This window comes from Callospermophilus lateralis, chromosome 15 (genome assembly GCF_048772815.1).
Source record: "Callospermophilus lateralis isolate mCalLat2 chromosome 15, mCalLat2.hap1, whole genome shotgun sequence".
NCBI classification, from domain to species: domain Eukaryota; kingdom Metazoa; phylum Chordata; class Mammalia; order Rodentia; family Sciuridae; genus Callospermophilus; species Callospermophilus lateralis.
The window spans coordinates 71,370,972-71,395,584 of record NC_135319.1 but is presented as its reverse complement, the minus strand read 5'-3'; the positions used below and the strand labels follow the sequence as shown (position 1 = coordinate 71,395,584).

Sequence of the window (24,613 nt, the reverse complement as noted above, 5' to 3'; positions counted from 1 at the left end):
TATTGGAGCTCCTTTGTCCTGAACTTCCTGGCCTTGAACCCTCTGGGTCACCTTGACTAAAACCTCACTTGCTCATTTGTGTTTACGCATTTCGTAGAATTATAGGTTCTTGCTGAGCTGCTTGAAAACGGAAAGAATCTTCCTCTTAAAAACCATGTGATGGAATTGTTTTGTGTTGGTGTGGAATGAATGCCCAAGAACCCAGTAGGAGGGGAAAGAGCAGCTGCAGGAAATACAGATTAAATTCACTTATCCTGTTAAAAATGCAATAGAAATTCCAGGTTTTTCCCAGATGTTTTGGTCATAAAAATGAATGAGCTAACTTATTTTAGAGAAAGTTAATGTAAAAGAAGTGGGAACAAAACAACATAAAACACCAGGGCATGGTCAGGATTAGAGGCAGCCGGCTTTACTGCAAGTACACGTTAGGTAAATACTATTCTGGGAATGGTAGCCCGTCGCTGGGGTGAGAGACTTCTCTCTAGTATCTAGGATTCAGGGATGACTGCCTGAAAATAGCCTTTATCCAAAGTTACACAGCTAATAAATGGCATCACTAATATTTAAACTCAAGATTGTCTTAACCAAGAAGATAACTTTTTAAACAATTTTATCAGTGAGGATATAATTTCAGTGTGCCTCCAAATGACCTGGAGATCTTGGTCAGTTTCTTTTTATTCTTTTCTTTTTAAGAGATGTGTTTTGCAAATTGTTCAGATTGACTTCAAATTTCTGGGCTCAAGCAATCTTACTTCCTTGGTCTCTCAAGTAGCCAGGGTTACAGGCAGGCACCACAGGGATCAACTAAATCTGGATATCTCAATAACATGCAGAACCACCGCCTGAACTCATGATTCAGTGTGTCTGGTATACAGCCTTATATTTTACCAGCAGATAAAACCCTCCAAATGATTCTTGTGCTTCTAAGTCTGAAGAATCATTCTTCAAAAATTGTGAACTTTGTGACCTCTTTCTAAATAAGTCTTATGATTGAACTGGGGTCAACCAATAATAACCAGAACATCAAATCTTCAAGAAAAAAATAGAACTATTATGAATTTAAATTGGTCCAATAGAGTTCTAGACAATAACAAAGCTTTTTCTTAAATACAATTATTTCAATCAAACTCCAGAGCATGTGCCCCTTCCTTATATGTCTTGAGAATGTGCAGAAAGTAATTTGGTGATGAAGAGAGAAGATGAAGGAAGAAAATATTAAGTAAAACTATATCCAGATTGATACTCTACCACAGTTGGAATTCAAAGAGCATCAGACATAACTACATAGATGCTTCTATTTGGAAAACAATGATCAATAACACTCCTCCTCTGCCCTCCCAACAATGATTTAGGAGATTCAAAATTGATTTTTGAAAAAACAAAACCTATGACTTCTATGTGAACAACGTTGGAATACTTTCTTGCTCTTGAAATATTTTCTTATAATCTGGGCCTGTCATAATTATATAATCACCTATATCATCAAAAATTTGCCATGTACAAGATACTATGAGAGAGAGAGAGAGAGAGAGAGAGAGAGAGAGAGAGAGAGAGAGAGAGAGAGAACCTGGCCCCAAGGAGATGCCTCCTGATGGTGGAGATAGTACATACCGTGTGGCCTTTTTTGACTAAATGCTATAATAGAGGCACAGAATGTAGTGACTGGAATACAAGGCTTACAGACAGAGGGGACATTCAAGGAAATAAATGTGTGTAACTCAGTACAGTTTGAAGTGCAGCTTCCTCTGCAGGAGGTGAGTGTATAGGGGCCACATCACAATGGGATCTATGTGGCATATCTAACCTTCATTTAGGTAGCACAGAGCTCCCACAAGGTTTCAAGTGGGAGAAAGGCAGTTATTTGGTTGGAGAGAATCAGGTCCCTGTATGATCAAATGTACTGTGGAATCAGTGTGAAGGGTGGATTTCAGTGGGATAATGCTAGAGGCAAGGGAGCACGGCTTAAAAGGTCACTTCAATCATCTAGGCAAGAATGTCTGAGGGCCTCAACTAAGGAAGTAGGTTCTTTCTGAAAGATACTATGAAATAGACTGGTAAGATGTTAAAGAGGCACAATTTACAGGGGACAGGGAAAAGGACCCATCTACAAAGCTTCAGATATCTGACTTACAAACTCTCTGCTTTTCCTTTCCATCATTCTTTACAGTCATAAGTAGGTAAGCACTTTTGATTTTTTTTTGTGTGTGATGTCTTTCACTCACATTTGATGTCTTTGAAATTCTAGAGAGCAGAAAATGTCTTATTACTCTGTCTCCAATACTTATCAGATTATCTAGCACATGGTACACATCCAACCAAAGCTTACTGCATAAATAAATGGAGTATGCAAATATATATCAGAGAAGGATGAGACACACACACAAAAAAAAATACAAGGTGTAGACAGGAGCTCCAGTCTGGACTAAATACATGGGTCTTTAAGAGCATGTACTTCAAACTACATGGTTTAGAGTTCTAAGTGTAGGGGTGGTATGAGGTTTGGTAGGTAGGTGGACACTGATAACAAGACCTGCAGGATTTTTAGTGAAACCATGGATAGCTGGACATGAAGGCAGAGGACAAGTAGCACTGAGATAAAGAACAAACAGGAAGTAAGAACAGATTACAATTACAGTTGATACATCAGAGAAGGATAAATCAGGGATTTCAGAAATGTACACACTAAGGAGACCAAAGGTTAATATCATTTTCACTATTATTATGAAACATACTATTATTCAAAATAGGATTAACTATATTCTATTGTCAAAGAACACCAAACCCAGACCTGGGTAAAAGGAGACTATTGAAGGGAAAATATCCTGACTATGATATCTGCAAGCATCTCAGAAAGAAAACAGAAAAATAATTATTTTTATAAGCAAAGTAAAATAAGCCTTAGGAAAAACTGGGCATGGGGAGTCCTGTAAGTAGGTGGCATGATGGAACAAATCAAATGACTTGAGGTCAAGTGATCCTTAGGAGGGCTGTGAAGGAGGGCTGTTTCTCCCTTGCACTGTTTGCTGAAGCATCCAGTGCTTGCACAAACTCAAGAGTAGGGCAAAGTTCAAGGACTGAGGGGAGGGGGAAAGTCACATTTAATTTTGGTCAACTCAAATTTTCAGGTATTTTGTCCAGATGAGCCAAAAGAACAAAAGTTCAGCTATTCATTTATGAGACAAAAAAAAAAAAAAAAAAGAGAGAGAGAGAGAGACTGCTCTTGTTGTAGGTAAACAAGGCAGACATCTAAGTCTTATCAAGTCATGGGGGAGGGTAGATAGCAGCAAACCACTTCCCAAACACAAAACATGGGAATTTCTTAACCTTGGCCATTTTTCCAGGAACATGGGGCTCAGGCAAGGTTCGACACACTACCAACCTGAATCCCCTACTGAAAAAAAAAAAAAAAAACCAAAAATTTTCTGTTGTAGAAATGATTAGTAGAATAGCAAGTTAAAAATGAGTGCAGAATCTAAATGCTGGGAAATGATATTGGCCAAATGTATTGTTATAGCATATACATGTGTGAATATGTAACAATAAATCTTACCATTATATACAACTATGATGCACAATAAAAATTTTTTTTGAAAAATAATGTAGAATCTAAGAGACAAAACAGGGTATATCAGACTCAGAGTTCAGGCAATATGGAGCCCAAAGTCAACTGACATGTGTTCCCCTCAGAATCTCCATGCCAGGCAAATTAAGAACATCAGTATTATTTCCTTTTGAATCAGACTCCTTCTTGAGATATATCAAGCATTTTCCACTGGACAAGCAGAAAAGCATTCATTGAACCATCACAACCTTGTCCATTTCACAGACAAGAAGATTAGGTAAGAGGCAGAGCCAGAATGAAAGTTCAGGGTCTCTACTTATAAGCTCAACCGGCTTTTCTCTAGGATACCATACTCCCTATCATCTGCCACCAGGCTTTCCACTGGCACATGCTCTTCATGCCTAGGGACTGAGAGTGCCAACCCAATGCTCAGGGACTGAGTTATGTTGGGTCCAGCACAAGCTGCTGCTCCGTATAATGCTGTATATCCTAATGACACTCATTTTACTCTGCAAAACACTCTAAAACCATAGAGTGCATATTCTGAGCAGACAGGCTGGGATCAGAAATACAAGGGCATTGGTGACAGGGAGCTTTCCCATGCTTTTATTCTTAAGTAAGACTCCTAAGGGGAACCACAGTGCCGCCATATGGAACAGAAAGACTTGCTTAAAATCCATTTCCATTTTCAAACAATGGAAAGAACCAGTCTCCCTTTCTCCCTCTGTCCCCGCCTCCTTATCCCTGACTCTGAAAATCTAGGCCAACACCAGCTAATAAAGGGGGTCGATAACCATCCAGTTACTTTCACAGCAGCCTGCATATCAATGAGAAGCAACTCCAGATGAAGTTCTATAAGGGGGCTGCATGGATCAGCTGATATGCCCCCACAATACTCTGTCACTGGCTTACAAATCATTAATGGAGCTCTTAGGTGGTAATCAATTCAAGGCCTAATTTTTTCCCACCTGCAGCCACATTGCTCAGGGTAGTAAACTATTTGTTTTCCTAAGAAGGTTAAAAATACATAAAATTCACACATCTACAGAGATGGAAGGAGCCTATGTTGAAGCCATGGTTTGGAAAGTTTCTAGAACTCATTTCTTAGGCCAATAGATGAGGACCTTCTGGCTACTATGATGAAAGCATTCTCCTTTAGGAAGAACATGATTATGAATTTTCCCTTTCCAATCTTCTCTAGGCCAGGATAACTCTGCTCTGCTTGGGTTTAGAATATCCAGGGCATGTCTTGCAGTCACAATCCTAGATAATGGCTCTATAAAGGCCAGTCATCGTTAAGATAGGGGAGATGAAAAATCAGTTCTCACTGCCCTGTAGGGTATTTAGTATAGGCCCTATCCATCTCCTCAGCCCCAATTGCTCTCTGAAGTCTTGTCTTTTAAGATGCTTTTTGGTTAGTAAAATGAACCATGCTTTCTCTTAAAATAAGGACCATGCACATCCAATTAGCCTTCCAGATCCACGGGTTCCATGGATTCGACTAGCTACAAACTGTGGTTAGGCCTGCATCTGTACCACACAAATACAAATTTTTTTCTTGTCATTATTCTCTGAACAATACAGTACAACAACAACTTATACAGCATTTACATTGCATTAGGTATTATAAGTAGTTTACAGATGATTTAAAGTTTATGGGAGAAAGTGCACATGCAAACACTATGCCATTTTACATAAGGAACTTGAGTATCCATGAATTTGGGGATCTGTGAGGATCCTGAAACTAATCCCCTACAGATCACAAGGAACAACTATATTTTCTATCAGCTTCTCTTCACCTGTATATTAGTTTATACTTCACTTCCTCTAGGAAACTGCTCTTTCCACTCATATTCACCTATCTTCACCTCCCTAAACTATGGACCCCCTACACTACACCTACAATTGGTTGCTTAATGCCTCTATTCTCTACCAGACCCTAAGATTCAGGAAAGTAGGATCATTTGTGTTTTAGTCACTACTCTACCCACAGAGTTTAGTTCAGTGTTTGGTGTGGAATAACCATTTATGTGGAAGAAAGAACAACTAAAGGGATATATTAAAAGAAGAACCAAATGGATGGATGGATGGATGGATGGATGCAAGAAAACCAGAATGAATATTAACACAAGGAGACAGGAGATTATCCACCTTTTTATCCCATAATTCTCCATCTCTGCACTCATTGAGCCATTCAGCATTTCTAATACTAGCTTAGAGGCCCATGTCTTTGCCACATTACACTTGATATGTGTCCAGCTGGAGACTTGCCTCTCTGCAGCCTCATTAAGTGATGCAATTATACCTGTCCTTGTTCAAACTAAGGTTATAAGACCCATTTCCCCCCAGAAGCCACTGTTCACAAGAAATGGGGTTCACAGAGTTTTATGATTTTCAAAAGATGAGTTAAAATGTCACCATTTGATGTTAACATTCCAGCAGGTGACCCCATTTTAATTACTCATAGTGGCTGAGAAGAGTGGAAACATGGAAGTGCCTTTATATTTAGCCTTAAAATGTATAGAGAAGCAAGAAAACCACCAGACTTATCTGTGCACTTTAATGCACACACACGCAGCATCTGTGCTCCTGCCTGAACTTGACCTTCTACTTGGCAATAAGGACTTTGCAAAAGGGAAGGGCCTCAGAAGAGATTTCAAAGCCAGTGCTCCTTTCATGATCACCCCTGGGAAATGACCCAAGGTTACACCAGATGTTTGAGTCACAGGAAATCAAAGTTCAAGCCTGACAACCTGCTCAGAATGGGAATATAGAACCCAGGTTTGGGAACATCAGCAGTGGCCAAACCACCCAGGGCTAAGGGAGGCCAATGACCCGTGGGCCTCCCAGCCGAGGTCAGACCTCCGTGCAGTCTGGCAAGGCAGCCTCTCCAACCCTCACTTGGTGTGGCAGGTCTCAGGACAGCAGGTGGTATGTGCTGTACCTTCGGCAAGGAGTACTTGGGCAGCTTGATCTGAGCAAAGGCCTCTCTTCGATAGGATACATAGTAGCTGGCTCTTCCACCCGTTGTTACCTGGATTGGGGAAAAACACAAAAGAGATCAGAAGGGATCACAGATCATGGCACAATTGGAAAGTACTAGCCTCTCCATCGACAACCACAATAGGTTTGTAATTACCTTTAAAGACTACCTTGCTGGCTCTGAGTGTCCAACCCCATCACACCCTGAGCTGTCCCATGTCGTGGCACTTAGACAATAAATGGGCAATTAAAGCCATTGTTCCCATTACCTGACAACTGCTGTGAGAGCAGGGACTGATTCTGCATTTGGTTACTGTGTTCTGCACCAGGTACATATCTAATAAGTACTTTTAACTGAAAACAGAGACATCATCTATCAACATAGACTTCACTCATAACATATTTGTTCTGCCTTTTTTTTATTTCCAGCAGTTTATTACTCCTCTGAAACTATGACACAACTGTCAAAAATATATGTCCTTTTTGGATTGGAATAATTACTCTTGCTCAAAACTCATTACTTTAAAATTTAATTTTACTTCTGATCTGAGCACATTTCATTCTTTACCTTCACATTTACAAATCTAGGTGTTCAGCAAATCTTTATTGATTCTTCCCATTACAAGTTGATTAAAGGTATCCAAAGTTAGAGGGAAAACTCCAAATCCAAAATTCAGAGATCCTAGGTTTAAGTCCCATTTCTGCTATCTCATAGCTGGCGGGCGGGAGTCAGGGTCAGGGAGAAGCCCTGTCACATTGCTTGGGAAAGAACGGATTCTTCGCTGGATGACTTGGACACCACTCCAAGATTTTCTCTGGTCCTCTGGCCTGGGTTTGTTGAAAAGTCCTGCCAACATGGCACAACCCTGCTGATGGCTGCTCTCAGCCCAATTATCATAGCTCAGGGGAAATTAATATTCACAGGAGAAGATAACACGGCCTGTTCAGAGAAAATAGCAGGACAACAATAGCAACCAGACTGCTGTGCTGAGGAGGCAATTATTTGAGGCACATGCTCCATTCTCCACTAAGGTCCAAGCACATGCTGGAGGCCTGCCAGTCCTCCCACTCTCGCTCAAACCTGGCGCCCATCCATAGCAACTGCTGGGAGCAGAAGGGGCGGAACATCTCTATTGAAAGCCACCCATCACTCCTCACTCCAAGAGATAGCCTCTCCCATGGCTCCCCCTTGCTCCACATAGATCAGAAGCCCACATAACATGTAGCCAAGCTGCCAGGTGAAGCAGATGTCAGAATCAGCATGAAGGCAGAACCTTGCAAAAAAAATTGGGGCAGAGGCTCAGGCTGTGAATCAGACTGCTTTTCTGCCTGATATTCAGCACTATCCTGATCTCTATTTTCCAATTAGAAGCACTCTTGTGTTTTAAAACTTCTATTTCTATTCTGGTAAGACACCTGTTATGAATCCATTGTTCTGTGTTGGCCAAGAGGTGGGTATCGGCATACTTAGATCAATGGGTTGCTAAAGTCTTTTTTTGTTTTTCTTTTAAAAAGGAACCTCAAGTACATAGAATCAGATTAAAATATAATCCCTGAACCTGGACACAGAGTCACTCTTAGTTCTTGCATGATCCTACTTATGTATTTGTTTAATTTGGTTTTATTTTTAATTATAAAATCAACACATACAAGTGTCTCTGCCAATCCAAGAACTGGATCAATAGTTTTAAATTTTAGTAGCCAATCAGAATCATCTGGAAAGCTTATTAGAGCTCAGACTGCTGGGCACTTATCTCTGATTCTACAGAGCTAGGTTGGGGTTTAAGAATTTTCTTTCTAGTAGTTTCCAGGTGATGCTGATGCTGCTAGTCCAGGGACTACGCTTTGAACACAATGGATTTATACTTTTTAACAACAATTTACACCCACCTTCTGCTCCTCACATGTCCTGGCCCCTGCCTCCTTCCCTGAGTCTGTGTTTACAATGGCGACAGAGACCTTTTTTTAAAATTAAGGTGAAATTCACATAACTAAATCATAACCATTTAAAATTGTATTATTCAACAGCACTTAGTACATTTACAATGTTGTCCGATCATCTTCTCTATTTTGTTCTAAAATATTTTAATTTTCCCAAAAGGAGAAATAAAGTAAGGATATTATATTCATCTACAACTACAAATTTTTTTTTTAAATCTAGCTCTTTACAGGACACTCTGAACATCACCAAACATACTCTTCGAAAGTATACCAGCATTGTATTTCATAACCACATACCTTGTTTGATTTCACAAGCTCACAGCTGGAGAGCGATTTCTCTGAAGATGAATTATAACTTGAGTCTCACCATATCTGACTAAATGATATTATATAAAACTTCAGGCTTAAGACTTTACAGTTGATGTTGGCACAGGACTTTGGGTGCTTTGAGGATAGAATGCATATATTTTGTATGCGAGGGTGATAGAAACTTTGGAGAGCCAGTGGTAGAACCCTGTGGTGAAAATGTTTATATTTTCTCCAAATTCATATTAAATCCCCAATGCAACAATATTAAGAGGTAGGGGTTTTAGGAAATGATTGGAACAGGAGGGCTACTCCCTCATGAAAGGATCAGTGGAAGAGCTGGAAGGAGCTACCTAGACCCCTTCTTTCCTTCCTGCCTTGTGAGGATACAGTGTTCAAGGCACCATCTTGGAAGAGAGAGACCAGGGTCCTCACCAGACATCAGCCCTGCCCAGGCCCTGCCTTGATCTTGGACTTCCTCATCTATACAATTGGGAAAAATAAATTCCTGCTATTTATAAATTATTTAACCTAAGGTATTTTGTTACTGAAGGAGAAATAGATTGAGACAGCTGATCTCCTGGCAGATGGTTGGTTAGTGGGTACACAAAAATAATGACACAACTAACATTTGTAGAGTTCCGTTCCATGACGCAGAACTACCCAATAGCCCACATGTAAACTATGTAGTCGATCCTCATGGCAACCCTACAGAGGCTTTAGGGTACTAAGTGACTTGCCCAAGACAAAATTGAATTCAGAAATTTTGACTCTAAACCTGTATTCCTACTCCTGTGGTAGACTTAGAATAGTCCTCTATCCATCTTACTCCTCTAACCTTGACTACACATTTCCTTGGTTTTGACATTTTTTGAAAAAGCATTTATGAAGCACTGTAATTGGGCAAATATGTTTATTTGCATTCCTAGAAAATTTATTATGATACTGATGTTGCATTTCAAAAACAATGTCTTCTTAGAAGAGGCAAAGTAATACAAACAAGAGTAATAACTACTCCCATGAAGCAAGTGTCTATTACATAAAATATAGTATGATACATAGTTTATATAGCACACCTTATTTGATTCTACATATATCTCTGTGTGAGGGAGATAGATAGATAGATAGATAGATAGATAGATAGATAGATAGATAGATAGAAAGAAAGAAAGAAAGAAAGAAAGAAAGAATATATATGTATATCATATATATACTTCCAAAATCTACAGGTTTACAGGTTAGAAAAATGAGGCTGAGAAAAAAATGAGGCTGAGAGAGATTGACCAACTTGCCCAACATTACACAGCCTTTCATTGTTACAGCTCTAAAATGAAGTTGGGCTTTCTTAATCCTTCTCATGCCTGAACCCTTAACTAGCAATAAGCACATCCCCATAGAGCAAGGAGTCAATACCTAGTGACTAACTGAATAATGGGTCATTGGGATCAATCTGCTGAACTGAAGAGATTTTGAGTTTGGGACTCTCCATTGTTTCCTGATGAAATAATGGATGGGATGCGGAGCTCTCCATTTCTGCCCAGTCCCTGGATGGCTGGATGAGCATCCTCCCAGCCAGAAGCTTCCCCTGGAAAGAGTGCTCCCAATGGTGGGAGGTACCAGGCCAATGCATTTGCTGCCTCTCCACAATTATTTGTGTGGCTCTCTGGCAACCACATAAGTAAGGAATACAGTTTAGTGACTATTAATCTATTTTGATGAACTTTTCTCTTCCTTACAAGCAAATTCACTGGCATTGTAAATACCAGAGATTATTACCACTTTCCCTTTCAGTGACACCTTTTATTTTACGTTTGATGAATGTAATCCAATTATTTGCTCTGGGCCCATCCGTCATGCTAAACACAGAATTAGCTGGGTCTTTTCCTTACTAATGACTGGCTCGTTAATCTGATTTTCTCTATTTCCATTTTACAGGTTTAATTGGGCTCCTGGCCAGTGAAAATGATTCCTTTGGACAAATGCATTGACCATTAAACACATCTGTCTCTTCTGACTTGTTCTCGCTTTCACCGTGACCAAGTCTAACCTGACATAGCCTTTATTTTTTTTTCATTCATCCTATTTCTGAATGATGGCTCACCATGGAAAATAAAGAAAAATATGCTTAAAAACTGAAACCAAAGGCCTTGGGTCACTTCCTAGCCCTGTTGGAGACTCAGAAGTTGAGTCTTTTTTGTTTCCATAGATAAAAGAAAAGCAGCAGTGTCTGTAGAATTTATAAGTAGACATAAGGAACCCAAGAAGAGGGACAGAAACCAACATTTTTGAGTACCTATTTTATGTTGAGTGCTTTACTTCCATGGTATTATTTCATATCCACAATAATAACTGTGGTATTATTATTGTTATTGCTAATAATATTACTAGTATCCTGTTAAGTAAAAATGTTAACAGCAGATAAAATTTTTGAGTACTTCATACACCAAGCACCATTCCTGTGCACACACTGACCTTCTATTTTATGTTCAGAGTTCATATGAGGAAATTGACACATAGAGAAGTCACACAACATACTCAAAGACACACAGCAAGAAAACGGTAGAGCCAGAATTTGAACCCGAATTTATTTGTTTTCACAGCTTTTGTAGGGTCCTCAGGCTGTGTGAGAGAGGTATGGATTCCATGTCACTCAGCTCCCAATTTCCTAGATAAGATGCCTACCAACAAGGCAGATCTTTCTACAGGAGGGCTCCTGTCAATTTCTCAGTCCTGAGAAATCAATGCCCTATTGTTGCACAGGAGTGAATAGTGCTGCTATTGGAGTTCGTGAATAAGAAGGACTATAACGGAAATAAATTCAGCTTGTCCAAGAGCTGTTGCCTTCATAGGGAATGACATTTAGAAGCATTTCCATTTAGAGACCCAAGCTGGGTCCAACACAATGTGGATAATCTCTCTAAGCCAAGAAAAAATGGCCACCTTTGAAGCATACCCGAGTTACCTCTCACATAGCCTTTGCTCTGCTTCCCCCACCCAGACTCTTAAAGAGGTGAAAACAACAGCCAAGCTCTTATGATGCACAATTAACTTTCCAATTTCCTTGCTCATTAATTCTATTCAGATTATTTAAAATAAATCTTGATGCTGTTAGGCTTTTCTCGCCCTCTCCACCTACATAATTCCTTCAAAGATCACGTTTCTCTTTTAAGAACAAAGAAACAGGCTAATGACTACTGTGCCACAAGAGTAAACACACTTGTGCACCTGTAGTCCCAGCTACTTTTCAGGATAAGGCCTGGAGACCACTTGATCCCAAAGGTTCAAGGTCAGCCTGGGTAACATAGGGACACCCTATATAGACAAACACCAGCCATAGTCTCATGAGGAAGTTACTATAGTTTCTGGAAGATCAAGATGGCTCTGGTGACATTGTCATGGAAAGTTAGATTGCCTTTGCCAACTTGAGCTCATCTTCCAAAACTGCTTTGCTGAGGTACCACACCATGCATCTGAATCAAAACTGTGGTGAAGCATTTGGAAAAACATGGTATGCTATCACCACACTGTCTCCTGGGCTAGGCTGTTTGACTTTGAATTTAGTGTCTATCTAACTGATATTTGCTCATTTTATGTCCTGGAGACTCTGTGATATTAATGTAATATGCAGTTTTATATCCCTGTGTCTAGAAACAGTGGGTCTATTACCTTACACAGGAGCATTGCACTAAGGTTGGACCTCCTTTGAAAGAGATTTGCACATAAAATATTTTATTGGTACCCAAACATAATAGCCAACAAATAGCATCACCAAGAATAGATATGGGATAAAAGAGTTGATATTGAAGCCAATATTGCACATACTTTCTCTTTCTCTTTGTGTGTGTGTGTGTGTGTGTGTGTTGTGTGTGTGTGTGTGTGTGTGTGTGTGTGTGTTCTCCCGCAGGTGCAGGGGAGATGTTGTAGGGAAGACACATACTGAGGTTGCTGGTGCACTCACTGGCCAAAAAATACTGATGAAGCAGCTGGCACCATCATAGTTCTGCCAAGAAACTCATTGTGTCCTTCATTGCCTTTTGGAAAAATCAGTGAGGCAGAGATAAGGTGACAAGTTAGAAAACCACGGAGCAATGAGTTTATGGCTAGACCACACATGGCTAAACCAAGAATTAGTATACCTAACTCCTGACTGCATTTCTTCAAATATAAAAAGGCATTTGATCAATTTCCAATTATATATTTCTATAGATACATATATAATGAATATATATATAATATATGCATATATACTACATATACTATATATTATATATCAATTTATATAATATATAATATGTAATATATATCAATATATAAATATATTATGAATATACATTTTTTCCAAAGAAGACTCCTTATCTGATTTTTAAGCACTTAAATACATTAGTTGGGATCTCAGAACTGTATTTGACTCTGGCTTCTATCTCTTGCTGGGTTGGTGACTTTGGACAGGTAATTTAACCTTCTTACTTTCCTATTCTAGAAAACAGAGATACTATTACTACCTGTGGACAAGTTGATCATGAGGATTAAGTGATACAGCGTTAAGGAGCAGCTGATGCTCAGTAAGTTGCTCACTGTGTATTACCCATCACTGTAGAGCAAGAGGCCAAGATGACTGGCACCATGTCCACTGGAAAATAACAGACCGGGGACAGAGATTTGAAACTCTTCTTGCCTTCGGCCAGGATGACTTCCTGGAGCAAACCACGTACAGAGACCAAAAGCCCAAGCAATTTGTGTGGGAGATTTACCACTAATGGCAGCAAGCCTGACCTTTGGGTGCTGGCTTCCATAACACAGAAGAAAGGGAAGTTCTAGGGATGCTGCCTGATTTCTCGAAATGGAAGGTCCTTGCTGCCAATCCTCTCCTAAGTTTTGTCTTGTGTGTGTGTGTGTGTGTGTGTGTGAGAGAGAGAGAGAGAGAGAGAGAGAGAGAGAGAGGCAGAGATAAGTGCAAAAATAAAAATAGAACACACCAGTCACAGATTTGAATAACTTCCTAGAATCTATCATTTATTAGCACCTGAATACTCTCAAATAATAACACCTAAAACAACTCTATTTTAGTGTCATAGAAGGATTTCAGAGCTTCAAACACACACACCACCACCACCGCTACCACAACATATACCACCTTTGAAACCTCTAGGAACAAAATTGCTATCACAATACTTACATTCTGCTCTCAAAAACTATTCTATTCCTTGTGAACTGCGGGTTTTAATGGTTTTTTAAAAGATGGGACTGAGGGCGGTTAGATATTACAAGGGGTATAGCTTATACAGTGTTTCTTACATATTTTCTATACAACTTAATATATTTACATATTTAGATTATCTTCTTTTTTACTAGTGGGCATTATTAGGTCAATTATTTGAGTGAAATCTTCCTAAGCTAGATGCTAGTCACTCTCATTTCCACAAAATCTCAGAACTTCAGAAAATAAAAAGTGAAATGTTGGGAGAGAAGAAAGAGGGAAGGAGCCAGATTCTGTCACATCTGTGGCTTGATTTTAAGCTCAGGCATTTAATTGTCATGCCATTTTAGGCCTGGTCACTATTCTCTTAGAGTTTGAGGAACTAACAATATTTATCCTCTGTCACAGGTTCTTGTGATAAATGAAATTAGATAATAAAATGCTTTCATGGAACTATAAAATGCTCTAAAAATGGAATGATTAGGATGTTATGATAATCCTGTGGTGCACACCCAGGGCACCCGCAGCTTTGGGAAGTGTCTTCACCGACAAGTCCAGCGTTTGATCCAGGTGTGTCCATGCTGACTTGAGAGGCACTGCCGTCTGCCAGGGAGGATACCCAGAGGCACAGAATGAAGGGCCAGAGACCACAAGAACGGGAGACAGGGGAGCCAGAAGTGGATGGGCACGAGTACCTAACACAAGGGTCTTTTACCACAGGGATGACGAGCAGGTGCCTACAGCTGCCTACAGAAGAACTTATTGGTATTTTCAAGATATTTTAAATATCCTGAAAGGGCAAGGCAAACAAAATCATTAATTTTCTGGAGAACTAGGGTTGCTTCCATGGGACGTGGGCTTTCCAGACGGCTTGGAGATCCATGTGGATTATTAGATAGGACAGCAGAGCTTCGCCAACATGGGGTTTGCCTGCCTTGTGAGTGAATTTCAGGACAGTGTACATGGATTTAAACCATCTGTCGAGCTGTTTTTCCAACAGCACTGTCACCTCCCCAGGAGGGTCCTGGATATTAGTGAAATGCCAACTGCTGCTTCTCGGAGCTCCCCCACTATACTCCCTATGTCAGCACCCCACCCCCCGCCCAATCCCCATCCTCCATCAGCACAAGCATCAACACTGGATGTGCTTTTTATGTGCTGTCTGTGACCCACAATGGCCCTGTGGAGGAGGCACTGCCAGGCAGCTCTGCTTTACTGATGAGTTAACTGATGTGCAGAAGGCTTTCAGCTCCAAAGTGGCAGAGCCCAGGTTTAAACTTGGTTTTCTAAGTCTCAACCAAGTCCATTACACTGTGCAGCCTGAATGAGTCTAAAGTGTCCACTCCAGAGCCTTTTCAAAGAATGATTAGTTTTGGACAAGTTTTCTAAACCCAGATCCAGCATCAACAAAATTCACAGTGGCTTGCATAAAAAGCTACCTCCTTGGGCTGAGGATATCACTCACGGGTGGAGTATTGCCCAGAAGGTAAAGGGACCTAGGTTTGATCCTCATGGCTATAATTAAAAACAAAAACAACAACAAGAAAATTACACCCACCCCCCCCAATGAATTCCCTATGGAATTCATCTTTTTTTTTTTTTTTCTCTGAATCTCAGTGCCTCCTGTTGCATGTGCTAGTTGATGTCTTAAATTACATGAAGTGGGTATATCTTGGGTTTCTTGCTACACTGTAATGATTTTGAGGGTTGATAATGTGTCTTGTTTTTAATCCTCTCTTAGTGGCCAGCACCCATGTTTTAGCAACTAGTATCTGTGCACTACTCTATTCTATTAGTTTTACTGTTGCACTTAATCTCATTTGATCTGAGCACAATCTTGCAAGTGCGGTCTAATTACAACCTCATTTTGGCATCAAAGGGCCTGAGGCCCAGATAGGCCACTTGAGGTCACTCTGTTACTTAGAGGTGAGATGCACAGTTGACCTCAGAATTTAGAACTCGTACTCCCAGGGTCTTTTCATTTTGTGAGGCTTCTAAAATTGGTTTGCTTTCTCAGAATCAGAAAAACAGAAAGGGGAGATAATTTCATAGATGTTTATAAGTGGGTAGTCACATTACATTAAATAAGTGGTTGACAGGACTTCAACATAGAAAACACGAGGCTCTGAGAGAGCTCACCTCCCCGTGGGAAACAGAGAAGAAGATTACAAGATGGTCTGCCCCACCCACTGTTGAATCCACATGTTAATTAAAGGCACAGCCGAATTCACATCATCCCCTGCACATTCATCATGTTTAAACATCTCATATGGTCACGGCCCCGATTCCACTCCCTGGTACATTCATCATCTGACAAGAACTTATTCAGCATTTCTGTGCCCAGGCTGTGTCAGGAACTGTGGAGTCACAGGGCTGTGACACCTTTGAGTGGTGGAAAGAAATAGATGGTATGTGTGAAGGCACTGTGGAGTCACAGGGCTGTGACCCTAAGGAGTTCATCATCTCTATGGGAAAACAAACCTAAGATATAAGATATATGAATGACAATGTAAGACCAGCAATAATGCCATGGTCCCCTGAGCAGAGAGGAGGCCGGGTGCCATCAGATCCCCTCCTCAGAGCCACCAAAGTTCACTCAACCTATTCTCATGTTCATTCTACGATTATAATAAAATCAGTGCTGGGCACAGTGCAGTCCACACCCATCCTGTCTGCATTTTGCAGATGAGATAACAAAGGCATATCTGGCAAAGGGCTGAGCTGGAATTGACACTCATGTTTGTCAGTCCAGTGACCATTGTCAGAACCCTTCTTTTCCATCGCACTCCACATTGACACACACAGGCTCAGGCATACAGGGACACACGGTGTCACATGAACTATACCAACAGGTGCCACCTGTACTCCCACTACCTTGAGAGGAGAAGAGGTCCTCAATGCCAAAGGGCATTTTGCTTGCTGAATGTCTGATGGGCTTGAGGGTGGAAGTCTATGGAAACCGCAACAGGCTGAGATGCCCGACATGGTAAAGGGACAGCTGGTCAGGAAAGCAGCGGGTGGGGGCGGCATGTGGAGCTTGGAGGAAGAAAAGCTTCCCAGCAAAGCTGGAGAGGATGCAAGAAGGGAGAACCACAAAGTGAGTCACTAGTTGCTGGTTTGAGAAGAGATAGTTTTGGGTGGTGGAAAGAAATAGCCGATATGTGTGAAAGACTCAGATTTTTTTTTTATTTATTTTTTGCTGTTAAAAGCATGGCATAGACACTATTTCATTGCTATTTGACATCTTTAATAAAAAGTCTATACTACACTGCTCAATAATCTTATTGTAATTTTATTTATTGGTTTACTTACTTTTGCAGAGGTGGTTCATATCACAAATAAAGTTCTGCTTTAAGAAAATGCCCAGTAGGGATCCCAGGATTTCTCTTTGTGCACCCTTTAGGCTACTTATATAGTTCTTTGTGGTAAAAATTAACAGAAACTTGGAACTAAGCTTACAATGGATTCCAAATCACCTCTGCCCCTATTGGCTATTTTGTTCTTAGGAAAAGCACTTAGGCTTCAGTTTCATCTTAAAATAGACACCCTCACTACGTGAGGCCTAACACATGGCTCATGCAAAGGAGGTACTAAAGATATCCCACCCCCTGTGTGACACACTCCTTCACTTGCTCAGTGTGAAGTTCTTCTTCAACCACAATATCTTAAATTCTGTGCTTCTATTTTCTTTTGTGCCCATTCAATGGCTCAACAAACACATTTTAAGCACCCGTTCTGTGTAAAAGCTTTATGTACTTATTCACTGTCTCTTACACAGTTCTTGACCCAATTTAGCTCAAGTATATAAAATGTAGGTTGTGGTGATTCTCATTTAAGGAGCAGAACCTTGTATTTCTTTAAAAGGAGGATTGGTGCATCCAAACTCTTGGGTCAAACTTTTCACACCACAGGTAGCAGTAGGCTGTGTGACCTTGGGAAGCGGTTAACCTTTTTTGAGCCTCTTCTTCAAAATGGAAGAGCCACACTTAATTCATAGGGTGTCATAGCGATTAAATTTGTTCACATATAAGCCTAGTTCATGCTCCCCTTCCCATGAGCATTAGTTGTTACTATTATAGGCAATAGATTCTCCAAGAAGCACAGAATATTCAGTAATAAAGAAAATTAGCCAGGCTGTAAAAACTATGGAAGGAAGCTGAGGAGAAATCTTTTAGAAATAAAATGTTGATAAGTATATTTTGTCTTCTATGGAAGAGTGATGTCCAATCAACTGGACAAGGACTCGTATTAGTGAATGAAGGAGTCATTCCTTCCATCCCTCCCTCCCACACATCCCAAGAACACCTCAGAAGCAATTACACTACCCAATGAAATAATAAACACAATCAGATTAAGAGCACTGGGGTTATTTCTCCACACTGCAATCTAGACACAACTGCCACCTGGTGTAGGCGGCAAGACTGCAAGTGTTTATCCCAGAGAAGTGGACAGAAGGCCTTGGGCAGGGCAGACTGCTCTAATTGCATTCTATGGAATTAGCACTGCCCATCATTCCAAGGTGTGCGTCCCTTCTGTAAACATTTTTCACAAAAGAAACCGGAAGCAATCATGCCTGGCCTTGAGGGTAAGGAGGCTCCTGGAAAGGTAGAAATGTCTAATTTCATGTTCCTATTAAACCACAAGCTGAATTAGAAGAAAATAAGGAAGGAGGAGAAGAGAACGGAGATGAAAGAATCAGACCATTTTGAAGCCCAAGAAGCTCAGAGAGGGAACAGTCAGTCTTTTTTTTTTTTTTTTTTTTTTGGTAACAGATGTTTCGCTTGCAGTTCTCAAATCTAACAGCAGTTGATATTGTAAAGATTAAATACTAAGAAGAAGAAAAAGAGATAGCTAAGAGGGGGGGGGAAGGAGTCAGGTTGTCCAAATACTAATCCCCATGCTGGCTCCTGCACTGTTCATTGTGTTACATCCACTGCTGGGATCAGTGGTGTGCCCTAGGACCCTGTGCTCCTGGGTTCTGGTTCTTGCTTACAGCAGCCTCCTGTCTGCAAACACTCCTCCCCAGAAAAGCAGGGGTAATCAGGCCCATCCTTTAAACATCTTCATTCTATTACTTTCATAATCAGCTTCTAATGTCCTGCTCAATAGACATGGGACCGACAGGACCAAGTGCTTGAACAGCTGCCTGGGACCAGGAGCTATTCTCTGTGCCATTGATCACAAAGACAAAAATCAATCCTGGCTAAGGAGAAAGAAGTTAAAAATAAATTGCAGGGATTGATTTCTGTTCAGACCTTCTGACTCCCAGTTTAGGAAGGGGGTGGGGGGAAGAGTATGTGGCCAGCAGTCAAGGAATGCTTCATGTGTCCAAGTCTCAAAAGCACAATCTGGAGATAGTGTATACACACATGCACACACCTGCTTTTCTTTTAATGTAGGCTTTTTATATTATTTATCTTTACATTCCAATAACTATCAGAAATGAGGATTCATCTAAATCACAAGTTCCCATTAGAGGAGAAGTGAGGTTTACCTGGTTCCACTACAAAAATCTCCTCCAATGGGTGGCCCCCTGCTTTGTAGTAGTAGGAACTCCAGAAATATTTGTGGAGGGACTTACTGAATAAATGAATAAAATCCTATTATTGTCTCTCACCATTATGTATGTTTGCTCCTAGATTTATCACAACATGCAATTACTGTTCTTATTTATTGCTTTGCTAGTGAATTCTCTCTCTCTCCCCAGACTATAAACCCTTCTATGGCAGGAACTCCGTTTTTCTTATTTGCATATTTATTTCTTAGATATGTTTCATCCCCAGGATCATAATCTTCTTATTTACTTTTTTTTGGTTTTTTATTTCTTATTTACTTCATGCTTTCCCCATTATGTCCCCAGAAGATGCAGGTAGAACGAGGAAGGAAGGAGGAGTCCGCAATGTTGCAGAGGATTTAGCTACATCCCAAGTTACCTTTTTCAAAAACATCATTCTGCCATGGAAGAAGTAAGTTGTAGAAATACCTCTGAATAACAGCCCCCTTTTCTTCTCTGACTAAATGGAGTGGCCTGAAGAGTGAGCTGACTTGGAGAACTGCAGGGTTAGAAACTTCCAGAAGGGAATTCCTGCAGTTATACATCGATACTACTTTTCAGGCTGGGTGCCTTGGGGCTCTAAGTTCTACAGAGGTGTGGTCAGCAGCGTCCATAGGGAAATGAAGAGGCTGGCTGGGTGGTGAGGTAGTCAGCCCCTCACTTCTAAATAGGCTCCCATTCACCTGGATTGGATGTGTCTGCTGGAATTCCTTCAGCCACTGTGTCTGAAAGGCAGTTCTCAGTCCGCAGTGGGAGATTTGTGAGCCCTTCTTGAATGCAGCCCTTTCCTTCTGTAATAAAGTAACTGAGCCTCAGGGAGGAAAGGATGATGGCCCAAGACCACAGAATGAGCCAAGGCGGCGGCCAGATTTAAACCTGAGAGTGCTGTCCCCTTACCTGCCCCTTCTACCTGTGGCACATTGTCTACTGCCACCTAGGGGGCTCTTGGCTTGGAGCTCTGGCTGGTCCTCAAGTGGACCCCTCATGTAAATCCTTGTGGATCTCCCCCAGTCCGGGAAGCAGTCTGTCCCTCAGAGACTAGAGCTTCTGTTTTTGAGTACTACTCAATGTTTCTGAGTACCACTGAAGGACGGTGTCAGACCAAAGAGTTCCATCTCCTCATCAAGACTGAACACAAAATGAGAAGAACCACTTTGTCAGTCCTGTTTACCATCATGGGACCTTTTCTCCACACAGAGCATAAGCATTAAGTGCTCAATAAATGACCATTAAATGAATGGATAAATGAGTGAGTGAATCAATCAATCAATCAAACAGTACTTCTGTCTCACATTGAAACTCTCACAGCTCTGGGTATATAGAAGGTCCTCAATCAAAGGCAGTTGATTGATAAATCGATGTCTCTGCTACTATAGAGCATCAAGAAGTTCTTATTTGGGTTGACCATGAGGGGTTTCAAATTCAAATCCTTAAAATCAGCTTGGGGAAATCCAATATGTTTGTTTACCCTGTTAACTATTTAAGGAGTTAACAGGCAGAGTGATTAAAATTTTAAAAGCTGAAACTCTGAAATTAATAGACAGATATACCCTAGTTAGAATGGCAATGAGAAGAGAACTGGACTTAATAGTCTACTTCTCAGTCAACAACCAACTGCCTTCATTATCAGTGCTGCTGCTTTTATGGCAATATAATTATCTTTAATAGGAGGAGGCTCCAGAAAAGAGGTTCTCTGGGGAGCTGGGAATAGCAGAGTGGGTGTCACAGACTAGCAGGGACATGGCAAGGAAGTGGAGTGGGAACATACACAGCCAAGTCACAAGAGCTCCTCTGTGTCCTAGAATAGGGCTCTAAATGAGCCCTTCTCCTGCCCCAAATGTATCACAGAAATTGGAGAATGTGTAAAAAGGGATACAAGAGGGGCTGGGGATGTGGCTCAAGCAGTAGCGCACTTGCCTGGCATGCGTGCGGCCCGGGTTCGATCCTCAGCACCACATACAAACAAAGATGTTGTGTCCACAGAGAACTAAAAATAAATATTAAAATTCTCTCTCTCTCTCTCTCTCTCTCTCTCTCTCTCTCTCTCTCTCTCCCTCTCTCTCACTCTGTCTTAAAAAAAAAGATACAAGAAAAGGGATGAAGAGCTGGAGAAGAGCAGAGATGTGGATGATAGTGACAGTGACCCATGCTGCCCCTCTGTCCCCACCTGGCACCCCAATGATGTGTGTTTGAGTCAATCTTCACAGTGCATCTGAGGGGCAGCTCTCAGAGGTACGGGCATGACTGCACTACATTGAATCCCATTAAACCTTTCTTGGGTTAATGATGCAGAAAGTTTCTGATATGAAACAAAATTGAAAGAGAGCTTGATAAAAAATCCACTGTCAAGGAGTGAAAGAGGTTCCCCTGCCTCACCATCTACCAAAATTGGGCAATGTCCCTCTATTTTGCTCTTACGCTCATCCTGGAAAGTGTCCGTGATTCAGTACTAATGTGAAGAAAGATACGATAAGCAGCAGACCATTGCCCATTTTTTGTCATTGTTTAGGGACCCAGACAGCCTTGAAGTCACATCCTCCACCCTGCCATTTCCTGAGATATAGAACAAAACAGCACTGAAGTGGTTTCCTCCACGGAAAAATAAAGAAGATAATATCTACCACATGGAGATCACAATTTTATTAAATAAAATAAAATGCACAGGTGCTAAGACATTTTATTTAGTAGCACTAAATAAAAATTCAGACCTTTCCCTATGGGGATAAAAATTCTTTTAATCTGCTAATGGTTGGGTAGAATTGGTGGTGTGGCCAGGTGGAAAGAACATTCTGAAGAATCATCATTTTAGAAAGAGTAAATTGTAGATTTCCAAACAGTAGAAGAGATTGAGAGTTGTGTAGCCTCTGAGCTGACAAGAGAAATATTTGTGGTCCTCTGGACAATACATCTTCCTTCCTGATGAGGGCTCAGAGGCTGCCTCTAATAATATGAGGCTCCTGGATAATTAAACACCATCAGTACTTACCTTTCCTGCAAGATGCATGGCTCAGCATATCTAAACCCAAGCCTCCTTCTCGGGTGCATGGAGACACTACTAACTAGCAGTAGCAGCTTTCCTACCAAACCGCAATAATGCAGGTTCTATGTAGCTATTATCAATTAGAGGTAAAACACAAAATGAAAACAATATAAAGTCCACATACTACTAGAAAGACAAATTTTATATCCTGTAATGAAATGCAGAATCATTCTCTGAGATTAAAGGAAAACACCCCTTGCTATGCTGGCTTGGTAAACAACAGGTATTGAAACTTGCATGGAGCCTCATTAGACCTGTCAGCAAGAAACAAGTCTTAATAATTTACTAGAGACTGCAACAGTGAAGTTCTGAATGGAGTGAGGAGATCGCCATGTCTACAGGATTGATGGGCTCCCTGAGAATAAACAGCCTCCCTGGAGCCTCTCTGTCTCTGCATTATGCTGAGAGGAGCAAGAGACACAGGAGAGTCACGGGCATGTGGATGGTAATTGACATTGCCAGAGGAGATGGAATGGGATTGCTTAGGGTGGGAAGCGAACAGAGAAAAGGAACAAGAAGAGCACTGAGAACACCCAGGTGTAAATGAAGGGCAGAGGAAGAGGCAACCCCGTGGGCCAGCAGGACAGCCCTGGAGAGGTAGCGTGGCCACAGAAATGACAGGATGAGAGTGCTCCAGGACAGAGGGGCAGTCAAGAGATCCGAGGGCTGCAGACAGGTCAACTAAGCTAATTATTGAGAGGCGTAGTCTGGATATAATTCAAAGACATCAGTGATGAACTCGGCAAAAGCAATTTCAGTGGAGTGGCAGAGGCAGAAGTCAGTCTCAAGTGGGTTAGAGAGAGGGGGAAATGAGAAGATGGGGAAGGACACCGATGGCACTCGAGAAATTGGTTGTGAATGAAAGATGGGACATTTAGAGATAAGAGTGGTGGGGAGCTCCAAAGAGAGTTCTGTTCTGCTCTGTTTTGTTCTGTTAGTTAAGGATGATATAAGTCTTAAATATGTAAAGGTGGATGGAAAGTCATGAGTAAAGGTACGGGGGAAAGAGGGTGATCAATAAGCCTCCTCTCTGAAAGGATGGGAGGAATGGGAACTGACTGCTGAGAGTGAGAAGCAGATACCTCTGCTTTTCTTGCACAGTTCACTGTAGCCCTAGTACTGATACATAGTAGAGACTGTGCATTTTTGAGTCTTTCAAGTTTGCTTTGAGATGAGTTGCCCCCACACAGAGCCTAAACAAGAACTTTTATACAGGTGATTTTTGTTATTTGTTTGCAAGAAAATATCCGGGATAGAGTGGCACAATTAGGAAGTAGGAAATGGGGAGGCAGAGGAAGCCATCCCCAGGATGCACTGCTGAACCAACTCCTACTATAAGTACCTGGGGCTCATCACACTGAGGCGCCCATGAGAACATACAGAATGGGGCCTGATACAGGAAGGGAAGAGCACTAATCTTACTGGTCAGGATGTCCTGGAGGCCCTGGACATCCTCAAAATTTGTATCTGCATCAGAATGACCAGGGGGTCTCCTGTGAGAATCCCAATTGGGGATAAATCATGGCCAGAACAAAGAGCAAGAGATCCACAGTGCAGCTGAGGCCAAATGATCGCCAGCTGCCTCTTAGCACGGCCAGTTTCTGAGGCAAACGTGAGCTGGAAAGATGTGAGCTGGAACTCCTGAGATGTTGTGCACAAAGGTCAACAAAACATCATCATTTCACAACCAAATCACTAATTTATTCATGGAAGTATTCCAGATACTAATAGCAACACCAAGCCACTAAAACCACCACAGGTAGAGGAGACTCAACCCAGCAGCATGCTATGTGAACAATCTCTATTTGTATCGCTGTTGAAAAGGTTTTAAGATTCTGAAAGTGTTGGAAGAATGCACACCTGAAGATGTCTTTATTGGATTTCTTTTAAAGATTGTCTCTATAATGCTTTCATTTTCCTTTCAACTTCTGTGTTGTAATTGTGTCCCTAATGATGAAATTGATATTTATTTAACATTCGAAATCTCTCCCATTAAGAACAAATTAACATCATTTAAAATATTCCCCAATA

General features: G+C 41.1%; 1 protein-coding gene across 1 annotated transcript in view; it reads right to left on the bottom strand.

Annotated features, from left to right (window-relative positions):
- Positions 1-24,613, bottom strand: part of Sorcs3 (sortilin related VPS10 domain containing receptor 3) — a 567,524-nt gene that overhangs the window by 106,862 nt on the left and 436,049 nt on the right. The window contains exon 8 of the mRNA XM_076834163.1: positions 6,507-6,596. Within this exon, the coding sequence (XP_076690278.1) occupies positions 6,507-6,596 (90 nt within the window). The remainder of the gene's footprint in view (positions 1-6,506; positions 6,597-24,613) is intronic.